General features: G+C 34.1%; 1 protein-coding gene across 3 annotated transcripts in view; it reads right to left on the bottom strand.

The window, feature by feature from the left end:
* Mipol1 (mirror-image polydactyly 1) overlaps positions 1 to 20,795 on the bottom strand; it is a 320,856-nt gene that overhangs the window by 28,629 nt on the left and 271,432 nt on the right. For all 3 annotated transcript variants that reach the window (XM_013012202.1, XM_013012201.1, XM_013012203.1), the window contains one exon: positions 12,167 to 12,397. In XM_013012202.1, the coding sequence (XP_012867656.1) occupies positions 12,167 to 12,397 (231 nt within the window). The remainder of the gene's footprint in view (positions 1 to 12,166; positions 12,398 to 20,795) is intronic.

Raw genomic sequence — 20,795 nt, forward strand, 5'->3', positions numbered from 1 at the left:
TTCTTTTTGCTTATGTGGTGCTGAGGAATCGAACCCAGGGCCTTGAGCATGCAAGGCAAGCGCTCTACCACTGAGCCACCTTCCCAGCCCTAAGCTCACATTTTTAAGCTTACATTGGGAAAAGCTTCAATTGTTTGGTTTAGCTTAAGAATTTTATAAAGGGGCAATAATGCTTATTGTAAAAAACTTAATTGAAATTAAGACCTGATTGTGTAAACAGAAGAAATAAGTTAAATACAATGAATTACCCTTTAATATGTCAACAATTATTATTAATTTCTAAAATCTTAGAAAATCAAATAAAAGTAGCAAAAATATAATATCAAGACTGAATTAAAGTTCAAGAGCTTTTTTTGTACTAAACAATCTTTCTTTACATGCCCAGAAAAGATAAGCAAAAGGGAGTTCTATTTCACATATAAATTGTTTGACCTAAATTTTTAATTAGACTGATTCATCCTGGAGAATAGCAGCACAGATTTATCTTATCAAGTGAGCTTCAAGAAAATATTAAAGGATGATTTTAACAAACATTATAAACAGAATCCTCAAAGAGAAGCAAGAAATCAATGAACATAAACATCACCCTCATTTTTGTTCTTTTTCATACTATAAACCACTCACCACAGAGCACAATCTGTATGTTAAAGATGTCATTTATTTTTGAAGTTTAAAAATAACAAAAAGGCTTTACCCCGTATATAAGAGGTACTCCTTTTTATCCTTTTCTGAGATGCTGACCTGTACACTCATTTAAGAATGAACACCACAGCTTTACAATATTAAATCTTTGTTTTGATCTATTAGTATTCACCAAAGTGCCATTTTATAAAACTCAACACTGAATAGACAAGGCTGGAGGTGACCATCTGCAGCTTTAGACTCTGTGTTTGAATTGATGAAAAGAGCTTTGTATTTTCATTGCCAAGTTTGATTCTTCCTAGTCATTAGGCATTCTCCTCAGATCCCATCAATGAAGCCGTACTCTCTTACACCCATGTGTTAAATTCTCTTCCTCTCATGGTTTCCTTTGCCAGCTCCCCTCAAGAATGACTATTGGGTCTTAGCCACATTCTTCTCACAGCTGTGTTAGAAAAGAGCATCAGAAAGTCTTCCTAAAACCCATATGTGTATCTGGTCAGTTTTCTGTCTTAGGGTCACCTCACATTGTGGTGTGATTATACAGAGATTCATTCTTGTTCTTGAACTGTGCTACTCCTATCTTCTGGGAAAGATTAGGCATGAGAGTCAGCAAAGGAGAACTTGTAAGACTGGTGTGAAATACACATAATTCAGCTCAGAAGGCAGATTAATTTAAAGAGGATGTTTCAAGATATTAAAGAATATTCAATATAAGGTGCTATTATATACAACATTGTCATTTTTTCCTCTTCTAATGTAAATGTTAAAAAGTAAAATTTAGATAGGCACTGGTGACTCATGTCTGTTATAGCTACTTAGGAGGATGAGACCTAGAGGACTGTAGTTTAAAGCAAGCCTAGGCAAAAAAGTCTGACAGACACTTCCAGAATAACATTGTGGCTCAAGGGTTTTTTTTTGTTAGTTGTGAGGCCTAAACTCTGGGCCTGGTGCTGTCCTTCAGCTTTTCAGCTCAAGGCTATCACTCTACCACGTGATCCACAGCACCACTTCTGGCTTTTTCTGCTTATGTGGTGCTGAGGAATCGAACCCAGGGCCTTATGCATATAAGGCAAACAATCTACCACAGAGCCACCTTCCCAGCCCACTCAAGTTGTTGAGTGCCAACTATGAACAAGAAAGCCAAGAGTGCTTGAGGTCCTGAGTTCAAGTTTTGGTACAAGTACGTGCACGCACGCACACGCATGCACGCACGCACACACACACACACACACACACACACACACACACAAAGATTATGTACAGCAATGTATGATCTTACCAGAAAAGTAACTGTGAAACAAGCAAAGAATTTATGCTATACATTTTTTTGAGGATGAAATGGACACAAGACCAAATTCCTGATCTGGTAGGAAGAAGCAGTCAACTATTAGGTCTTAAAATCCAGGTAACATTTGTGTTTTTACTTCCTCTTAGATTCAACTAATTTTCCAAATTTTATTTTCAGAATTTATATCTTGCCAGGAGCTTGTAGCTCATGCCTAGCTACTCAGCAGTCTGAGATCTGAGGATTGTAGTTTGAAGCCAGCCTGGTTATGAAAGTATCCAGGTTCTTGGTTGAAGCCCCAGGACTTGAACACACACACACACACACACACACACACACACACACACACACACACACACACACACATGCAAGCTACAACTCATAAGGAAGTTTTAAATGACTATTTGTTTGGGTTATTTGAGGAACCCTTATTTGCATAAAATTAAATATACCTTTTTTTGGTCATGGGTCTTGAACACTGGGCCTGGGCACTTTCCCTCAGCTCTTCGGCGGTGCTCTACCACTTGAGCCATAGTGCCACTTCCAGTTTTCTGGTGGTTAATTTGAGATAAGAGTCTCACAAACTTTCCTGCTCAGGTAGTTTTGAACTGCAGTCCTCAGATCTCGGCCTCTTGAGTAGCTAAGATTACAGGTGTGAGCCACAGGCGCCCAGCTACTTTCTATACTAATAGTGCCCAATCTATATTATTAAAAATAGAGAAAACAGTCATAGCTAGTGGCTAATGTCTATATAATCTTACTCAGGAGGCTGAGATCAGAGGATCACAATTCAACATTAGGTTGACAAAAAGGTTCATGAGATTCCATTTCCCAAATAAGCAGTAAAATGTAGACCTAAAAGCATGGGTCAAGTGGTAGAGTACCATTTTAGCAAGCAAAAGGCCCTGACTTCAAACACAAGTATTCCCACCCCCAAATTTCAGAAATAAAAATTAAGAAAGCAAAGGGTAAGTTCTAAGTGAGTTGTATAAAGTACTGAGAATAACAACTCATTCTAGCAAGCATATTATAGTAAATACTGAGATTAAGAAACATTTAAGTAAGAAACACAAAAACTTCTAAAAATCTAATTTCTGTGGTAAGCTTCTATTTTATCTTATTTTCACTAATTCTAAAACTATTATCAAGTAAAATGGATGAGTTTCAGTATAGAAGTATCTACAGTAAGAAGGGGTTCAGCTGGAGCCAAGAACAGACTCAAGCAAAACCAAGGTCAGAGTCAAGCAAACTGACATTTGTTAAATAATATATTAAATCTATGGAACTTAGGGTTACATATAAACATAGATGTTTATCTGAGCAATAAGCACTCTTGTATTTTTCACACCTTATTAAGTTCTAGTCAAAATGTAAGTGATTATTGTTAAGATCATTCTATAACTTTCCCAAAATGATAAAAACTGACTTAATTATTGTTGTACTAGGAAAAACAAGAACACAGGTATTTTATTTAGTCTTAAACCTAGAAGAATATGGATTTCTCATTTTTTAGAATTTTCTTCCTTTTTTATCTTCCATTGTACTTACATGAAATGTTTATATATTTTAGCATTGGATAATATCTTCTGAAATAACAGAATCAAATGAAATAGATCATGTTGTAATTTAATTTTTTAATTTCTACTTTCATGACCCGTCTTATTAGATACAGAACATACTCTTAGATTTAGAGAGTTCCTTTTTTTTTTCTTTAGCTTGGATCCTTCACTTTCCACTCTACTAGAACCTCTTAAATTCTGGGTTAGGTTACAGTCCTAATAATCCTAAATTAATCCTTCCTCCGTATAAAGGAGTTAGGCAGACAATTGAAACTGTTTCTTCTTTATGTAGAAATAAGACAGTCTCTAACACTTAAGATGCAAACCTAAATTCTTAGTCTTTATAAATAAATGAATATAACTAAGAACTTGAAAGAGCTGGGTGCCGTGGCTCATGCCTATAATCCTAGCTACTCAGGATGCTGAGATCTGAGGATCACAGTCTGAAGCCAGCTGGGGCAGAAAGTCTCTGTGAGACTCTTATCTCCAATTAACCCCTCAAAAGCTGGAAGTGGCTCTGAGGCTCAAGTGGTAGAGCACTACTAGCCTTGTGCACAAAGAGTCTCAGGGACAGTGCCTAGGCCCTGAGTTCAAACCTCACAATAGACAAAAAAAAGTACTTGAAAGAGAAAGGTAATCCCTTACATAAATATTTAATAGAACTGATCATTTTAATAAAATACATCCTTGATTGATAAAGTTGAAGATTTGTAGTTCGTAGGTTAAATATATAATCAGATAATTTAAAAATGTGTTCATGATCATAAATTTAGTATTCATTAAATTCTTTAAAAGTATGTCTAAAGTCTAAGAATAAAAAAATTAAGCATATTTAGATGTTGTGCATCTTACAATCATTGCTTAGGAATTATCTGAGTCTATCATCTAAATGTAAATAATACTACAGTTATATGTAATTAGATATAGATTTAGAAGGTGGCCTTATTAAAGTGATATTTATCAAACTAATTGGAGAGGACATCTGAAAACAAACTATTAGCAATAGATTAACCTATTATTATCAGGTTATGTCTCATAATTCAGCATTTAAATTTCACACTCAGAAAAAAAATTTAAGGGGGTGACTGGGGCTTGAACTTCATGACTTATGCTGCTAAGCTAATTCTGTACCACTTGGGGTATATTTTCAGTCTGGCTTTTTATTGCTTGTTCTGAAGATGAGGATAGAATTCTGTCTACTCTGTCCTCAAATTGCAGTTCTCCAGATCTTAGCATACTGTGTAGCTAGGATTTCAGGTGTGAGTTATGGTGCTCAGGTAAAAATATGTTTGATGAATAATTTCTAGAAAAGCTAAAAAATTTAAAGTCCTATCCCTTAGTAATAGTATTAGTGGATCAAAGTCAACTTTAAACATCAAGTTTTGAATCCACTTATGGTAAGTTAGAATTTACAAAAGTTATTATGTGATTATAACAGTATTTACAGTAATCATATAGGTCTAATGTCTTAGAATTAGCTGATAAGGCTGGAAGGTGGCTCAGTGGTAGAGGGATTGCCTTGCATGCACAAGGCCCTGGGTTTGATTCCTCAGAACCACATAAGCAAAAAGAAAAAAGCCGGAAGTGGTGCTATGGCTCAAGTGGTAGAGCACTAGCCTTGAGCTAAAGAGCTGATGGACAGTGCCCAGGCCCAGAGTTCAGGCCCACGACTGGACTCCCCCCATCCCCCCCAAAAAAAAAGAATTAGCTGATAGTCTAAGCAAGAATTTACAGGAAAAATATCACAGGTAGAATTGACACAAAGGAAAATAATTTTATTGATAATAAGTAATTGTAAAACAATTCACAGTCTTTTCCTTCTAAGCTACTTAAGAATATTTTAACATAATCTAGAGATAGAAATAAAACTAAAAATCTAGTGAAGTCTTTTGATGGAGTAGTGGAAACATTCTGCTCCTGTTCTCAGCACCCAAAATTATCAATCCTGATTTATATTTCAGCCTACAGTTTAAGCCTCTGAGTTTGTGGAAAGTAAGTTAGTTCTATACTAAGAACCTTATGTGACATGCTGGTGACAGTTTGAAGGGAAAGAGAACTACGATAGTTCTTACATATCAGCAGGGAAATCAAGCTGAGAATTCACAAATCATGGTTCCCAATTTCTTTTGCAACTACTTCTTCAAATTAGTATTTGGCTAAAAGGCAGGGTTGTTAGCTTTACTTGTTTTTATTCTGTCTAGTCAGTATCACTCAGAATATTCAGGGTATACTATACTTCATAAGTCAATTTATAATTTTAAAAAATCTATTAATTTTATCCAGATCTCTAATATTTTACTTGCCTTATGAAATTTAAATGAGTAGACCTCATGCAAATGTTAAGCCGTTTGATCATATCATTATAAATCTGGCCCATAATACAGATTCTATGCAACAAAAGTTATACAAATGTAAGACAGGTCATTGAAGGAACTTTTAACCTTATCAGTATCATTATCATTACTTTTATTTTAAGTAACGATGTATAGTTTAAATATCCTGAATGTAAAAATGCATTAAAAAGTATCTGGAACTTTTGTTTCAGTCCTTGAGAAGCATACGTATAATTGGAAAATAAAATATAATAAAAAACACCTTTAAGGGCTGAGAAAGTGGCTCAGTGGTAGAGTGCTTGCCTTGCATGCATGAGGCCCTGGGTTCGATTCCTCAGCACCACATAAGCAGAAACAAAAAAGCCAGAAGTGGCGCTGTGGCTCAAGTGGTAGAGCGCTAGCCTTGAGCTGAAGAGCTGAGGGACAGTGCCCAGGCCCAGAGTTCAGGCCCCACGACTGGACCCAAAAAAAAAAAAAAAAAAAAAAACACCTTTAAGTTTTAAATTTCTCATGATGAAAAAAATCCATTTAATGAATGAGCATGCCAATTTTTTCATTAATAAATGAGGATTAGGGATGGTCTTTGGCAAAACTACTAAATGCAGTTTTTCCTCACCAAGTTTCTATGTTCTTTGCCTACTTTTTAGTTCCCCCTATCTTCACACAGCTCCTCTCTCCAAAAGAATTAAAAGCTATATTACCATGTGTCATTCTTTCAAAAACATACTTATTTTAAAGGAGACATATATAAAATTAACAGAAGTTAATGGAAATATGTAGAGTTTAAACTAAAGGAATGGCTTTTCATTGGTGGAATTTTAGATTTTATGACAGCTGACAGAATGAGGTTAAGCATTCATTGACTTTTACTCTGCAAATATTTATATACCGGCTTCTGGATAGTAATTCTGAACAACTTTTCTTTCCAGGAATATACCTGTATGTTAAAAGGAAAGGTGTCAGAACACATTAAAAACTTTTATGATGCAAAGAAAATAAAATATAACTTTAATTCTACAATTAGCAATAGTATATGATCTCCATCAACTATTACTGAAAATATTAGATCTTAAAATTGAACTTTATAGAAGTGAGTAGTTATAAAAAGGGTTAAAACCTTGTCATGAAATCCCAGTTCCTAAAGAGGAGAAGGTGAGGTGGTGCTAGTGAGAGGAGGTGGGCAAAACCAACTATAAAAGTCAACGTTTTCTATGAAAATGGTATGCTTTAGTCACTGGGTAGAGAGGAAAAGTTTTGTATTAAGGTCTAAAGCAGATAAGAGCACATAATAATATTTCCTATATTCCTAACCAGACCAGCTTTTGCTTCACTTACTTTTACTTTAGTTTATTATTATATCACCTGTTAAATTATATTTATGGAGTATGTACCTAACAGCAGATAGCTGGGTGAGTTTGTGAAGGAGATGAGAATAAAGGTGAGTAAAATTGTGACTGTGTTTGGGAAATATAGGAGAGAGTGGAGTAGATAGAAAATAAAAATACTCAAAACTATTACACCTAGATCACTAAGGTCTCTAATAAAGAGATAGACTGAGTGCTATAAAAGCAATAATGAAAAAAAAGATTTATAAAGATAAGTAAAGGAAGAATCAAGCTAAAAGCGCATTATAGAGGCAAGGTTAGGGGGATTTCAGGGAGTAAAAAAGTTTGGCACCATGAACCTAAAAGGTAGGAATAAATTCTAAGAAGAAATTTAAGAAGAAAAACGAAAGATTGTAGAACAATAGGAGATAGCCAGTAATATGCTTCATAGTTCACATTAACTTGAAGAATCAGTGAGAGTTTTAAGATAAAATAATATGCTCTGATTTATATTTTAGAAAGATTAACTCTGGTGGCAGTAAGGAAGATAAAACTTAAGAGAACTACAGGTTGGTAAGACTTGTGATCGCTGCAATATTTTAGATAAAAGATAAGAAGGAGCTAAACTAATGCAAGTTAATTACTGAGACTGGGGTGGAGGAAATTAGGAGACAAGGGAAAAGGAAAGTGAAAGGTAAAGAAGTAAACAAATGGGAATAGATAAAATCGCTGAAGTTCATAAACTGAGATGGAAAATATAAGAGAATGGAGAGGACTTTATTAGAGAAGACTTTTATAGAGTTGAGAGAAGAATGAAGAAGCTTGGGAACTCAAATCTCAGAGATCTCTGGAGATCTCAAGAAAGAGCTGTGTACTAAAATAAAGATTTGGAAGTCATTTAGCTAACAGGTAGTGACTATGGAAGTGAAGATTTCCTTGGAATTACGTAGAAGTAATCTTTAGAGCAATCATTATATAGGAATAGCTTGTAGACCTACTCTCTGAAAGAAATGGAGTAGAAAAAGCCAGAGAAGTAAAGGAAAAGAAAAAGGTATTCTAGAACTCCAAAAGGCAAGAAGGAATGGTACATGGGATTTAAAAGACAGTTCAAATACAATAACAAATAGTTTAAAAATCATCTGCATCTGTCATTGGGGTGTTAACTAACCTTAGTAGGTGCTAAAATAACATAATGTGGTTATATAGTCATATCTCAACTTGCATATATTTCCCATAGTTTAGAACATAAACTTTCTATCTCTTTCCCTGTTTTCCAAAGAACATTCAATAGGTAAGATGTGCTAAGTAAAGTTTTAGGACACATTTCTTACTCTCAAAGGACTTGTATTTTAGCAGAAAAGACATACAAACATGATTGACATAATAAATAACTATGTTTGGATATAGCAACAGATTATACAGTTTAACTGGACATATTGTTGACTGGTAAAGCTTCAATAATGTATAGATTGCCCCTAATACTATGACAATACATACAACAGAGTGATTTTACTTTCTAGCAAATTAGAGTGGTCTTGTTATATTGACAAATATGATGATATTAATAACAACTTTTAGAATATTTAAAATAGTAACTTGCAGTATATTAAGCATTTTCCATGTGATACAATCAGTCCCTTATTAGAAACCTGCCCATACAGCCAGAATAACTGAGTTATGTGAGAAACACTCCCCTCTAGGTGATAAGTAATGTGCCCCTAATCTCACAAGTGAAACACAAGAAACCAGTAATTCAAACCCAAGGCTGTCTAACTTTCCTACAAAGTTGTTTTTCTATCCTCTACTATACTAACTCCCATAGGATTAAAAAGATTCCTATGGGGAAAGGGCCAATGATCCAAGCAGAAGGAACAATGTTTGTAAAGGCATTCACTCTTGGAAGGACAGAGCTCTCCTAAGGCATGAGATGGTATAGTGAGATGGCAAGAGAAGGAGGAATATTTAAAGTGCATAATTCTGAAAGCACTGACACATTCTTTCATTTGGTTCTTACAACAACGTTGAAGTAGGTATAACACTGACCACATAATTCAATGTTTTAAAAGAAAATGTCCAAGTATACATCTATACATGATGAATCCAAAATCTAAATTTTAAGCCATTATATTACTGCAGATGTATGAGCATTTTTATTTTTTACCACGACCATATATCAGTTGTATAATAAAAATATGGGCCATGGATTTAAGAGAGGAAATAATTGTGACCTTAAAAAGAACAACTTTAGTGTAAGAGTTTAATCTTAGTAGCAGAAGAATGAATGCAAATTTAAAAATTAGAGATGAGTCAGCCAGGACCTGACAGCTCACAACGGTGATCCTAGCTACTCAAGAAGTTGAGATCTAAGGATAACATTTTGAAGCCAGCCAGGGAAGACAAGTTGGTGAAACTCATCTCCAATTAATTTACAAAATTTTGGAAGTGAAGGTGTGACTCAAGTGTTAGAGTATGCGATCTGAGAAAAAAAAGCCAATAAAATGTGCTGGGCCCTAGTTTAAGCTCCAGAATAACATACACACAAACACACACACACACGAGGTAGTGATTATTGATAAGTTATTTGAGAATTTTGATTGTGAAGATTTTTCCAAGTATTTGTTAATAAGAGTAATTTTAGATGGTATAGAGAAGACTAATACTATCATGCAAAGTCTTTTTACTTGGTTTCTTTTCAAAGGATAACTTTTCTCATAAATGCAGTGAAGAAATGCAAAAAAGATGATATTCACATAAACTTCCATGGAGATACACTTTGCCTACCTGATGGCAATTAAAATGAAACATACTAAAGTAAATATGCATAATATTCTTGATAATACTTGAATTCTGATATTTCATAGTATTTTAACATTACAATAGTTAACATTGTAATTTTAACATTAAACTTTTATAAATAGCATAGATATGCTTCAATACTAACCACAGAGTGGCCATTTATTAAAAAGTTTTGAACAAAGGAGGAGGCAACAATGCTTGATAAGAAATGTACTCATTACCTTGCTCATGTTATTGTAACCCCTCTGTATGGTATTTTCACAATTAAAAAAAAACAAAAAAAGTTTGGAACTGTTTGTGGTAAAAATGCAAAACAAGGATAATAAAACAGAATTTGTCCTACAGTGAAAATTGTTCAATTTCAAGTAATTGTGTGAGATTATTCTTATTCTACTTCTTGGTTTAAAAATGTTTTTTTTCCCCCAAACAAACCATTAAGCTAGTTGATGAGATCTAAAATTAAAAAATTAAATAAAACTTGACATTTCAAAAACTGACTTGAAAAAAATTATCCTTTACCAACCACTGGTTCAGGCAATTTTAGTGATATATAGAAATGAAGACCAAGAAAATATGTACATTTTAATGTTTTGGAGATTTTTGAGCTAACAGAGCTAAATCAGATGCTGCCAAAAATTAAAGATTGCTATTTACAATGAAATTAGAGCCACTTACATATTATATTGTTCTTGGACTGTTAATATACATCGTGAAAAACTAGGTAAAGTTTTGGACTGAATATAAAGCTAATCTTCAAACCTAAAAAATATATTTACATCAATGAAAAGTTTGAAGGTACACTTGTAAAGATTAATTTGTGTAATTCCCAAACCTATCTTACAGTAGTCTTGACAGAGATTCACCTGAACTTGGACTATTAATTTAAATTTCAGAGATGTTAGGGAAAATGGTTGAGAAGACTTATCTTCAAATACGAAGTAAAATACAAAATATCTAGAAGTAAGCACAACTTCATATGTGAAACTAAAATAAAAATTAAGAAAAAATGCATGTATTAGAAACTGAATGTAATTAGGCATATGAATGATATAATACTATCTGCAATACATATAGAAAATTACAATGACCAGTTTTATTACATTAAAATTCCTCAGAAAAATTCTATTATGTTCAAATTTCATAAATTACCAAGTAATTTCTTTGCCTGGTAAGTTGTTAACATTCTGCTGGCTGTTATAAGAATGGAATGACTGTGCAGCATTATTTAAATTTTAATAAAAATGCAAAGATCATTCAAAATAAACAAATACAATTTTGCATTATGAAAAGAAACACTGAATACTTCAAAAGAACACACAAGAAAATTAATTTCACTGTACAGGATTTTATGTATCTAGAAGTCTCAGATTGCAAGGTCAATGATCTCAACTCCAGCAGGAGTTTTGTTTTTTTTTTTTGTCGGTCATGGGGCCTGAACTCTGGGCCTGGACTCTGTCCCTCAGCTCTTTAGCTCAAGGCTAGTGCTCTACTACTTGAGCCACAGCGCCACTTCCGGCTTTTTTTCTTTTGCTTATGTGGTGCTGAGGAATCGAACCTAGGGCCTCATGCATGCAAGGCAAGCGCTCTACCACTGAGCCACCTTTCCAGCTCCTCCAGCAGGAGTTTATTGAAGCTCCAGGAATATTGGTAGTAAGTTGACTGCAGCCTTTTCCTCCTTCAAATAACTTTGACTACTATATTTGTGTGGGCATATGGAATGATTCTAACAGTACAGTCTCTGCAGCAGATAAGATCTGTTATTAAATAAAAATAATCCATCCTAAATAGTAACATCATTTCTCCCCAAAATGACTTTTTGGTACTAAACAGGAATATATGCAACGAATTTACTTCAGTTAAATCTACTTTTTTCTTTTTTTTTGGTCAGTCGTGGGGCTTGAACTCTGGGTCTGTCTGCTGTTCCTCAGCTCTTCAGCTCAAGGCTAGCACTCTACCACTTGAACCACAGTGTCACTTCCAGTTTTCTGGTGGTTAATAGGAGATAAGAGTCTCACACACTTCACTGCCCTGGCTGGCTTTGAACTGCGATCCTCAGATGTCAGCCTCCTGAGTAGCGAGGATTACAAACTTGAGTTACTGGCATCTGGCCAGTTTTTTTTTAAATTTTTTTAAACAATAAGTTTACACTGTTCAATTCCCAAATGAAAGCTTTTTCATTGTTGTTATGTTTCATATTTTTAAAATTAAGGCGATTCATTTACTTACTTCTGCACTTTTTCACTGGCCACATGGGAGGCTTCTACGGCACACTGAAGCTGTAATTCCATGTTTGCGTGCTCTGCTCGAGCTTGCTGCAGTTGGGTAGCTAGTTCTTCATTCTGTTGTTGAGTGATGAGAACGATGTTTTCTTGGTTTTTTAAAGCTTCTTCATAGGTACTAAGAGTGTGGTTAAACTGATCCTTCAAGTTTTCTTCTTGAGACAATGATTTATGTAAACTGAGAAAATACAAAATTTAAATATGAATAATGCAGACTGATTACAAAAATTTCCATTTAGAATGTCCATTTCTAAAAATCAATATAAAGATACTTAAATGCATAGGTGAAAAAATCAGTTTTTATATCATATCATTGTGTATGATCATAATCCTGTAAATTTGGTTATATTCCGTAAGCTACCCAGACAAATGATTATCTATGCTACCAAAGCACGCAGAAAGAGGCTGCAAGATGTTAATTTAATTACATCAGTGTAAATATTACATTCAATTTTCTTTTAAAAGGAATAGCAGAGAATTGGAAAATAAGGTATCTCTGGGTAAATAAAAGAATATAATAAGCTGACTGAAAAAAAGTGAGAAGGGAATAGGTATCAGTTTAGGAGATCCAGGGTCTATCTGCCAAGCATTTAATGAGAATGAATGAGGTTTGTGCAAATACTGGTCAGCCTTCTACAGTCCACTACTTTTCATAGTTGAGATATAAATGAACTTAAAATCACTAGTTAGACTGTACAGAAATATCATGTATACAGATATATTTTTATGATTAATGAATCTTATGCTAATACATCTGCTCATTAAGTCATACAAAAATAGCATATAAATTAAGACTAAATGAATGCAGAAGGAAATGCAGACAAATAGAATCCTAAAATGCTAAAGGTCAGATCTTTGATATGTCATTACACCTACCACCTGAGGTTATTTTAAAATGGCACCGAGCACCTCACTCAATTAAATAAAGACATTTTGAAAATATAAATATTTAATAAGGGAAATTTAAAATCCACATAGGAGATGTTCTTTTTTTATTAAATAAAATCATTCCAGTATATGCATACAAAGGAAATGTCGATTGGAGACTTGAAGTACAACAATTGAACTTTATAATACAGGGGGATAATGTGAAATAAAGCAATATAATTCTTACAGAGGTGAAAAACTAGTCAGTGAACTTAAGCACTGGCTGATAATCTAGCCCAATACTTAAAACAAACACATACACATACAACAAAACAAAACAAAACACAACAAAACAAAAACCTGTTCAAACTGAACTGAATTTCTTCTTTGTAAGTTACCCAGAAGTCTTTGGAGTATTCTCACTTTGGTGTCACTAAGAATAAAATGAACATGACACAAGGACACATTTCAAGAGAAATTTCAGATCAGTCCCCAACAAAAGAGACTGTTGCTCAATTCTGGGCCATTTAATGCTGCATATAAAATTAGAATGATTACAGATGGATATGTGATTGCATCCTTTATTTTTTGAAGCTCAAAAAGCTATTCATCATTCAAATGCTTTGGGTACCTTTTAATTTTCAGCAAGAGAGAAGCAGTAGCTGGAGTGATTGTGATCTTTTTTCTTCTAAAAACATAAAGTAGCTAAGAACCTGTAACAGCATCTCTCAGACTTAAAAAAATCTTGAAAACGAACAAACTACATCTGTTAACTCACTAAACCTTACAAACTTCATGAGGAGCCTTGTCAATAACTCTTTTTAGCAAATGAAGAAATTGAAACAAAGAGAAGCAAGTAATTTATGTTTTTTATTGTGAAAATACCATACAGAGGGGTTACAATTACATGAGCAAGGTAATGAGTACATTTCTTATCAAGCATTGTTGCCTCCTCCTTTGTTTCCCCTTACCATCCCTGCCAGCCTTTCCCTCCCCCCCACCTCAGAAACAAATAATTTAACCAACATCCTTCTATCAGATCCAGAATTAGAATCCACAGCCATTCTCCAAGTGCTTGGAATACTCTGAACTTGCAATCTACAAAACCCTGCACTACCTGGCTTTCTACCACCTCACCTTTCAGTCAGACATTCATTCAGTTTCTCAAACCCAGCAAGCTTTTTCCTGCCCAAGGTATTTGTTTGTATTACCTTTCCCTCCATGATTCCACCTGATAAACTTCTACTCACTAAGGTTCAGTGTAAACACTGCTTTCTCAGATAAATCTTGGTGTGTCTTCCTGTTTAAAATGTTCCCTCTGTTTGTTTCATAGACTTTATTGTTTTCCTCTTTAGAATTTATGCTGATTAATATTTGAAAAAATTTTCATGCTGTGACTTACTTTCTCCTGCCAATGTATCAATAAACAGTTTTTAATTTCAAGGCCAAATTTAGGTCAGTATTAATTTTAAGGTCAATTTAAAGTTAATATTAATTTTATAAGAAGAATATATTCCTTAAGGTCTTAAATAAATCAAAATGTTCATATATATAAACAAATTTTCCTATATAGCAATGAAGGTGAAATAGTGAGAATATGTTCCCAGTACATATAAATCTATAGCCATTGAGCCTTTTGCTTCAATGTTGTTTTCCCTTATATTGATCTTTCCTAAACTGACACTAGAGACCCACTGTTAACTTTCTCAGGGAATCTCATCACGTTTAACCTCTTTCCAAAGTCACTTATTTTCACATGTATTCTTCTCCACAGCAGCAGCATTAAACTTAATGTCACTTAAATCATAGTACTTAATATAGCACATTATAACTTACACTTTAAATTATAATAAGAATAATGAATATGGCAGAAGAACCATGGAATCATTCAGAAGTTCAAAGTATGTAATGAGTTGTATGGCTCACACAATATTCTTGTGGGGTGTTAACTTGTTTGTGATTGCTATGAAGAAAATGAGATGCCATAATCAGTTTTAAATCATACTTCTAGTTTTAAATTATATAATATCAATGAAAATTTCCAGTTTAGTATAGAAAGGGAGTCTTTGAAATATTTTGCTTAGTAATATTTCATATTATACTTCATATTAACTAAGACTGAACATTATCTCTTACGCTGCTTACCACATAATATCCAAAGGAAAGACAAGTTAGATATTGCCCTTCAGTGAGCATTACTCCAATATGTAGCACACAACACACTTCCATTCTATCACTGTTTTTGTCTTTTTAGTGTTTCCTGATTGATTCCCTGATTATGTTCTTGACCCCCAATTCTACTAATTAAAGTATCTAGGAACTTTCAGATTTATGACTCTTTATATATCTTGTAGATATTTAGTTTTTCCTCAATATGTCTGCTTTCCTACTACAAACTCTCTCAACTGTTGGATTCAGCTAATTCTTTCAACTGGTACTTTTCCTCTTAGTCCAAGTTTTGTTACTCCTTTTCCTAATATCCTCTCTAGCACCACAATCAAGAATTACTCAAGTCCTTACATGAAATCACTTACCTCACAAACCTATAACACATAGTACTCTTTTGTTCATGCTTCATTTATTTTATAGAAATGGCTCAATCAATTGTGTTTTCTTTATAAGTTGTTTATTTAAAATTGAGAGTTTTAGATTAAAATGTAGAGGTATCATAATAAACACAAATAGTTCCAAACTGGAAATAATTCTCATTTTACAATGAGGTCATTTTACAATGACATTTTTTGATTCATAACCAGAAAAATATTATCATTTAGTAGGTAAAGACCAAATATCTTCTATTGCAGAGCACAGACCTTCATGAAAGAGAATTATTTAGTCTGGTGTCAAAAATGTTGAACTTGTATCAATAAAAAGATTTTGGGTTGGACTTAGAATACATAGATTCAAATTTTAGTCTTGTCGTTTACTTTGTGTTACTATAGGAAAAAGGCTTTTCCCCTATGAAAATCAACTTCTTCAACTCTAAAACTTTAGAAAAAAATCTCAAGGAGTTTGATGAGAGTGGAATGAGGTGATCTACATATATGAGAATATGTAACATAATACACAGCCAAGAATTGGCTTTTTTATTTTTTGTCAGTTGTGGGGCTTGAACTCTGGGCCTGGGTGCTGTCCCTCAGCTCTTCAGCTCAAGGGCTAGCGCTCTACCACTTGAGCCACAGCACCACTTCCAGTTTTCTGATGGTTAATTGGAGATAAGAGTCTCATGGACTTTCCTGACTAGGCTGTCTTGAACACAATCCTCAGATCTCAGCCTCCTGAGTAGCTAGGATTACAGGCATGATCAACCAATGCCAAGCAAGAATTGGCATTTGTGCCTACAAATTTTTCAAAAGAAATCACATTTATATTATACAACACTTAGCTACTTAAATGCATTGTGAAAAAAGTTGCCTTCTACAGGGTTTTCACAAATTGAGAGAAGCAAATTAGGTTTTTCAACTTTTATTCACTTACTATAACATTCTTAAATTACTCTTTCTTAAAACAGGGGCAGCTTTGGCTTGCTTTTCTGAAATAAAACTAAAGGGAGTATGAAAGACAAAAGTATGCACTACTTTTCTGAGAAAAAGTCATTAAAAAATACATTCTTTAAAAAATAGCAAATAGAAAGCCAGATACCAGCGGCTTATGCCTGTAATCCTAGCTACTCAGGAGGCTGACATCTAAGGACCACAGTTTAAAGCCAGCCAGGGTAGAAGAGTCCTCACAAGATTCTTATCACCAATAAACTCAAAAAAGCTGGAAGTGGCACTATGGCTCAAGTGGTAGAGTGTTAGTCTTGTGTACAAAAAGGCACAAACTCCAGTGCCCAGGCACTGAGTTCAAATCCTAGGACTGGCAAAAAAGCTGGACGTGGAGTTGTGACTCAAGTGGTAGAGCACCAGATTTGATAAAAAAATTAAGTGAGTATTCAGATTCTGAGGAAAAAAAGCCCCAGTAGTTGTAAGCATATGTGTATGTTTATGCACATGCACACACACGAGTATTGACTATATGTTTCAAATAAATAAATGTTATAAAGGAAGAATTGAGATTTAAAGATATAATTAGGTATTAACTAGAGAAAATGTAGAGAATGTTTTCAGGACAGAGAAGAGAATGAACAAAAAACTTTTTTTAGTATATATTTTTTATTGTACAGTTACCTGAGTAAGGTAATGAGTACTTTTCCTATGGAGCATTGTTACCTCCCCTCCTTTGTTTTTCCCCTACCATCCCTTCTCTCCAGACTTCCCCAGCTCCTCCCTCCCACTTTCCTCCAAAGTTGTAAAGTTCTTTTTCAACATAGTGTCTTGTACATCTCATTGTTTCAATGGGTCAACTTGTATCCTTATTTCAGCATTTTGTGTTTTCTCTTCCCCTCCCTTTTTAAATTAGAAAAATGTATAAACAAGATGCAGGACACTGGAATCAAATAAATGAAAACAGGAATTATACCATGGGGGAAGAACATACAGGTGGACCCATTGCAACAATGGAGGGGGGCGGGTAGTGGAAATGGGAGGGCAGGAATGGTAGGGGAAAAACAAAGGAGGAAGCAACAATGCTTGATTAGAAATATACTCATTACCTTGCTCATATAATTGTAACCCCTCTGTACAGTATTTTCACAATAAAAAACATTTTAAAAAAGAAACAAAAAATTACATAGTACATTATAAATATATTAAAAACAACAGCAAGAAAGATAAAACCTCTTATGTCCCTATCTTTGGGTTCATTTCACTTAGTTCATCTTATATGGTCACATGTACATAGCTTTTGAGGTTTTCTGCTTATCCTAGACATATACTAATTATTGCAAATAAGGGAAACCATGGAACATATGTTTCTTTGGGCCTGGCTTACTTCACTTAATATAATTTTTCCAGGTCTTTCCAATGCCTAACAAATGGGGCAGTGTCATTCTTTCTGGTGGAGGCATACACACACACATACACACACACACACACACACACACATACACACACATATACACACACACACATATATCCCCTCATATATATATGTGTATATATATATATTACATTTTCTTTATCCAATGAACAAATATCTTAAGGTGAAAGCAAGGATGTTGGAAAAGCTAAATGAAGCCTAGTTTGGAATGTGTGAAGAGCCCATTGAGAAACCGTTGGAATTAAAGTCATATAGGGTCCTTTTGGAACATGAGAAAGATTTTGGTCTTTAGCTTAGACAAGTAAGAGTTATTGGTGAATTTCTACAGAGAAGGTAATATGATTTACCATTAAGTGTTTTTTTTTTTTCCTGGTCAGAGAGTCTCTTACATATAAGATAATCTCAATATATAAATTACAATACAATAAATTTCAACACAATAGAATTCTGGAACTCACCTTTTAGTTACCTAGAGCAGACATACTACCCATGAATATTTTTATGATTATTATTATCCTTAAATAGTTGTAGAAGAGCTTCAACTTAACATGTGCATTTATGCATACTATGCATCTTCATCAGTGCCACCACTCACATCATTTTTTGTTGTCATCTAACAGGGATTATGACTTCCTAAAGTCTCAAGATATTCTAGTTTCTTATTATAAACCATCTTTTTTTAATTGTGAAAATACTGTACAGAGGGGTTACAATTACATAAACAAGGTAATGAGTACATTTCTTATCAAGTATTGTTGCCTCCTCCTTTGTTCCCCCTTACCATCCCTTCCCCCCACTCTCCCCCTCCTAAACCATGGATTTCTGGCTGCGATCATCTCATTTAGAATGAAGTTATCTACGACTGTAGCCTTTGCCTTTTCAACTTGAATTAAAGGCACTACCATCTGTTCTGTGCAGGTAATTTTGCTTATTATAAGATACTTTTCAAAACTTTATATCTTTCATCTATTTGAAGGCAATTCCTTCTAAACATTTTTACATTCCTTGATTTTCAAGACAATATAATTATCATTTCTGCTTATTTTCCCGGGTGCATTTCAATCTCCATGGGGGACTTCTTTTCTTCTATTCAACTAATAATTGTTAGCATATTTTCTTCCTACTTATTTTCCCTTGACTTCAACCCATTCATAACTTAAATCATCTATCTAACTCTAATCACTCTTAATCATCTATATTATAGCTAATTCCGCTCTAGATCAGGTATTTGTCCTGAGCACTATATCTACATAACTACTTGTAGGACATCTCCTCTTAACCATTCTACAAATATCTACAACCCAATAGTTGAAACTGAACTCGTTTTGAAACTTCTCTCCAAATGAGTCCTTCCTTTTCTCTGGGTATTACAGCCTACACAATCACTTAAGCCCCAAACCTATGGACCATGCTTAATACCTGCACTCTTAACCTCACAACCTAATCTTTTTATTTACTCTTAAATCAATTTTGCCTCTTTCAATTTCTTTCCAGCTGTATTCTCATTATCTCCATTATAATTATTTAGTGTGTCAGTTATTATATTCTTAGGTGGATTTGTAATAAGTTTTCTCATTTGTTCTTTCCCTTAAGTTTTCCAAACTACAGATAGTTTTTTCCAACATTGAAATTTGGATTGAGGGCCTTTCATTTGCTCAGCTTGCTTCTCAACAGCACTCTACCACATCAGACACACCTACAGCTCTGCTTTTTGTTGGTTTATTTTGGAGATAGAGTCTCTTGGACCTTTTTCTGCTCAGGCTGGCTTTGAACAATAGTCCTCGACTAGATACTCAGCATCTTGAGTAGCTAGGATTAAAAACAAAAGCAACTGGTGCACATCCAGATGCTAATGTATTACTCCCTAGATTCAGTCTCTTTAATGAATCCCCATATTGGGGTAAAGTTCAAATTCTTTCAATATATTTACAAAGTACTTCATGTCTCTCTTTCCAATTCATTTCCAATTCACTTTTCCATTCATAAACATCTATTAGAATGAATAACTTTCACATCATAACTCTGGCCCCATCACCCTTTATCTAACTTCTTCCTACCTATTATTTTAGATCTCACTTTGCATATGAATTCCTCTAGCAATAGAACGTGGTATTCTGTTAGGTGATCCTTTCATGTATTTTCACACCACACTAAATAGTATAGTATGTTACAGAAAACAAGCAAGCAAGCAAACAAACAAAACCCCCCACCACTTTGTGTTTTCTTTTTTGGTCTCACAACAGTGTACTTGATAGACAAGTGCTTTGCCACAGAGCTATATATCAGCCCAACAACACCACTTTTTTCTACCACTTGATCTTAATCTACTACCTAGAAAGGGGTTAAATATATATTTGTGTAATTAATGAGTTAATTATTGATTCCTTATGCCTATCTGGTTCTTAAAGTTTATTTTAATGTTCATAGGGCAGAAATAAATTGAATATTTTCAACCGAATTTAAACTATGGATATTTGGTATGGACTGGTCGGTTGCTTTGTGAAAACTAAGAGTACTAAACTAAGATTTAAAAAGGAAATGAAATCAAGCAAAGTGTAAAATATTTCAAGAAAGCTAAGTGTCAATGATTCCCTAGCTACTCAGGTGTCTGAGTTCAAAGAATTTCAGTTCAAAGCCAGCCTCAGCAGGAAATTCTTTTTTTTTTAATTTTTTTTAAATTTAATTTTATTTTTTTGTGAACATACTGTACAGAGGGGTTACAATTACATGGGCAGGATAATGCATGCATTTCTTATCAAGCATTGCAGCCTCCTCCTTTGTTTACCCTT

Source organism: Dipodomys ordii, unplaced genomic scaffold (assembly GCF_000151885.1).
Source record: "Dipodomys ordii isolate 6190 unplaced genomic scaffold, Dord_2.0 Scaffold16, whole genome shotgun sequence".
Classification (NCBI taxonomy): Eukaryota; Metazoa; Chordata; class Mammalia; order Rodentia; family Heteromyidae; genus Dipodomys; species Dipodomys ordii.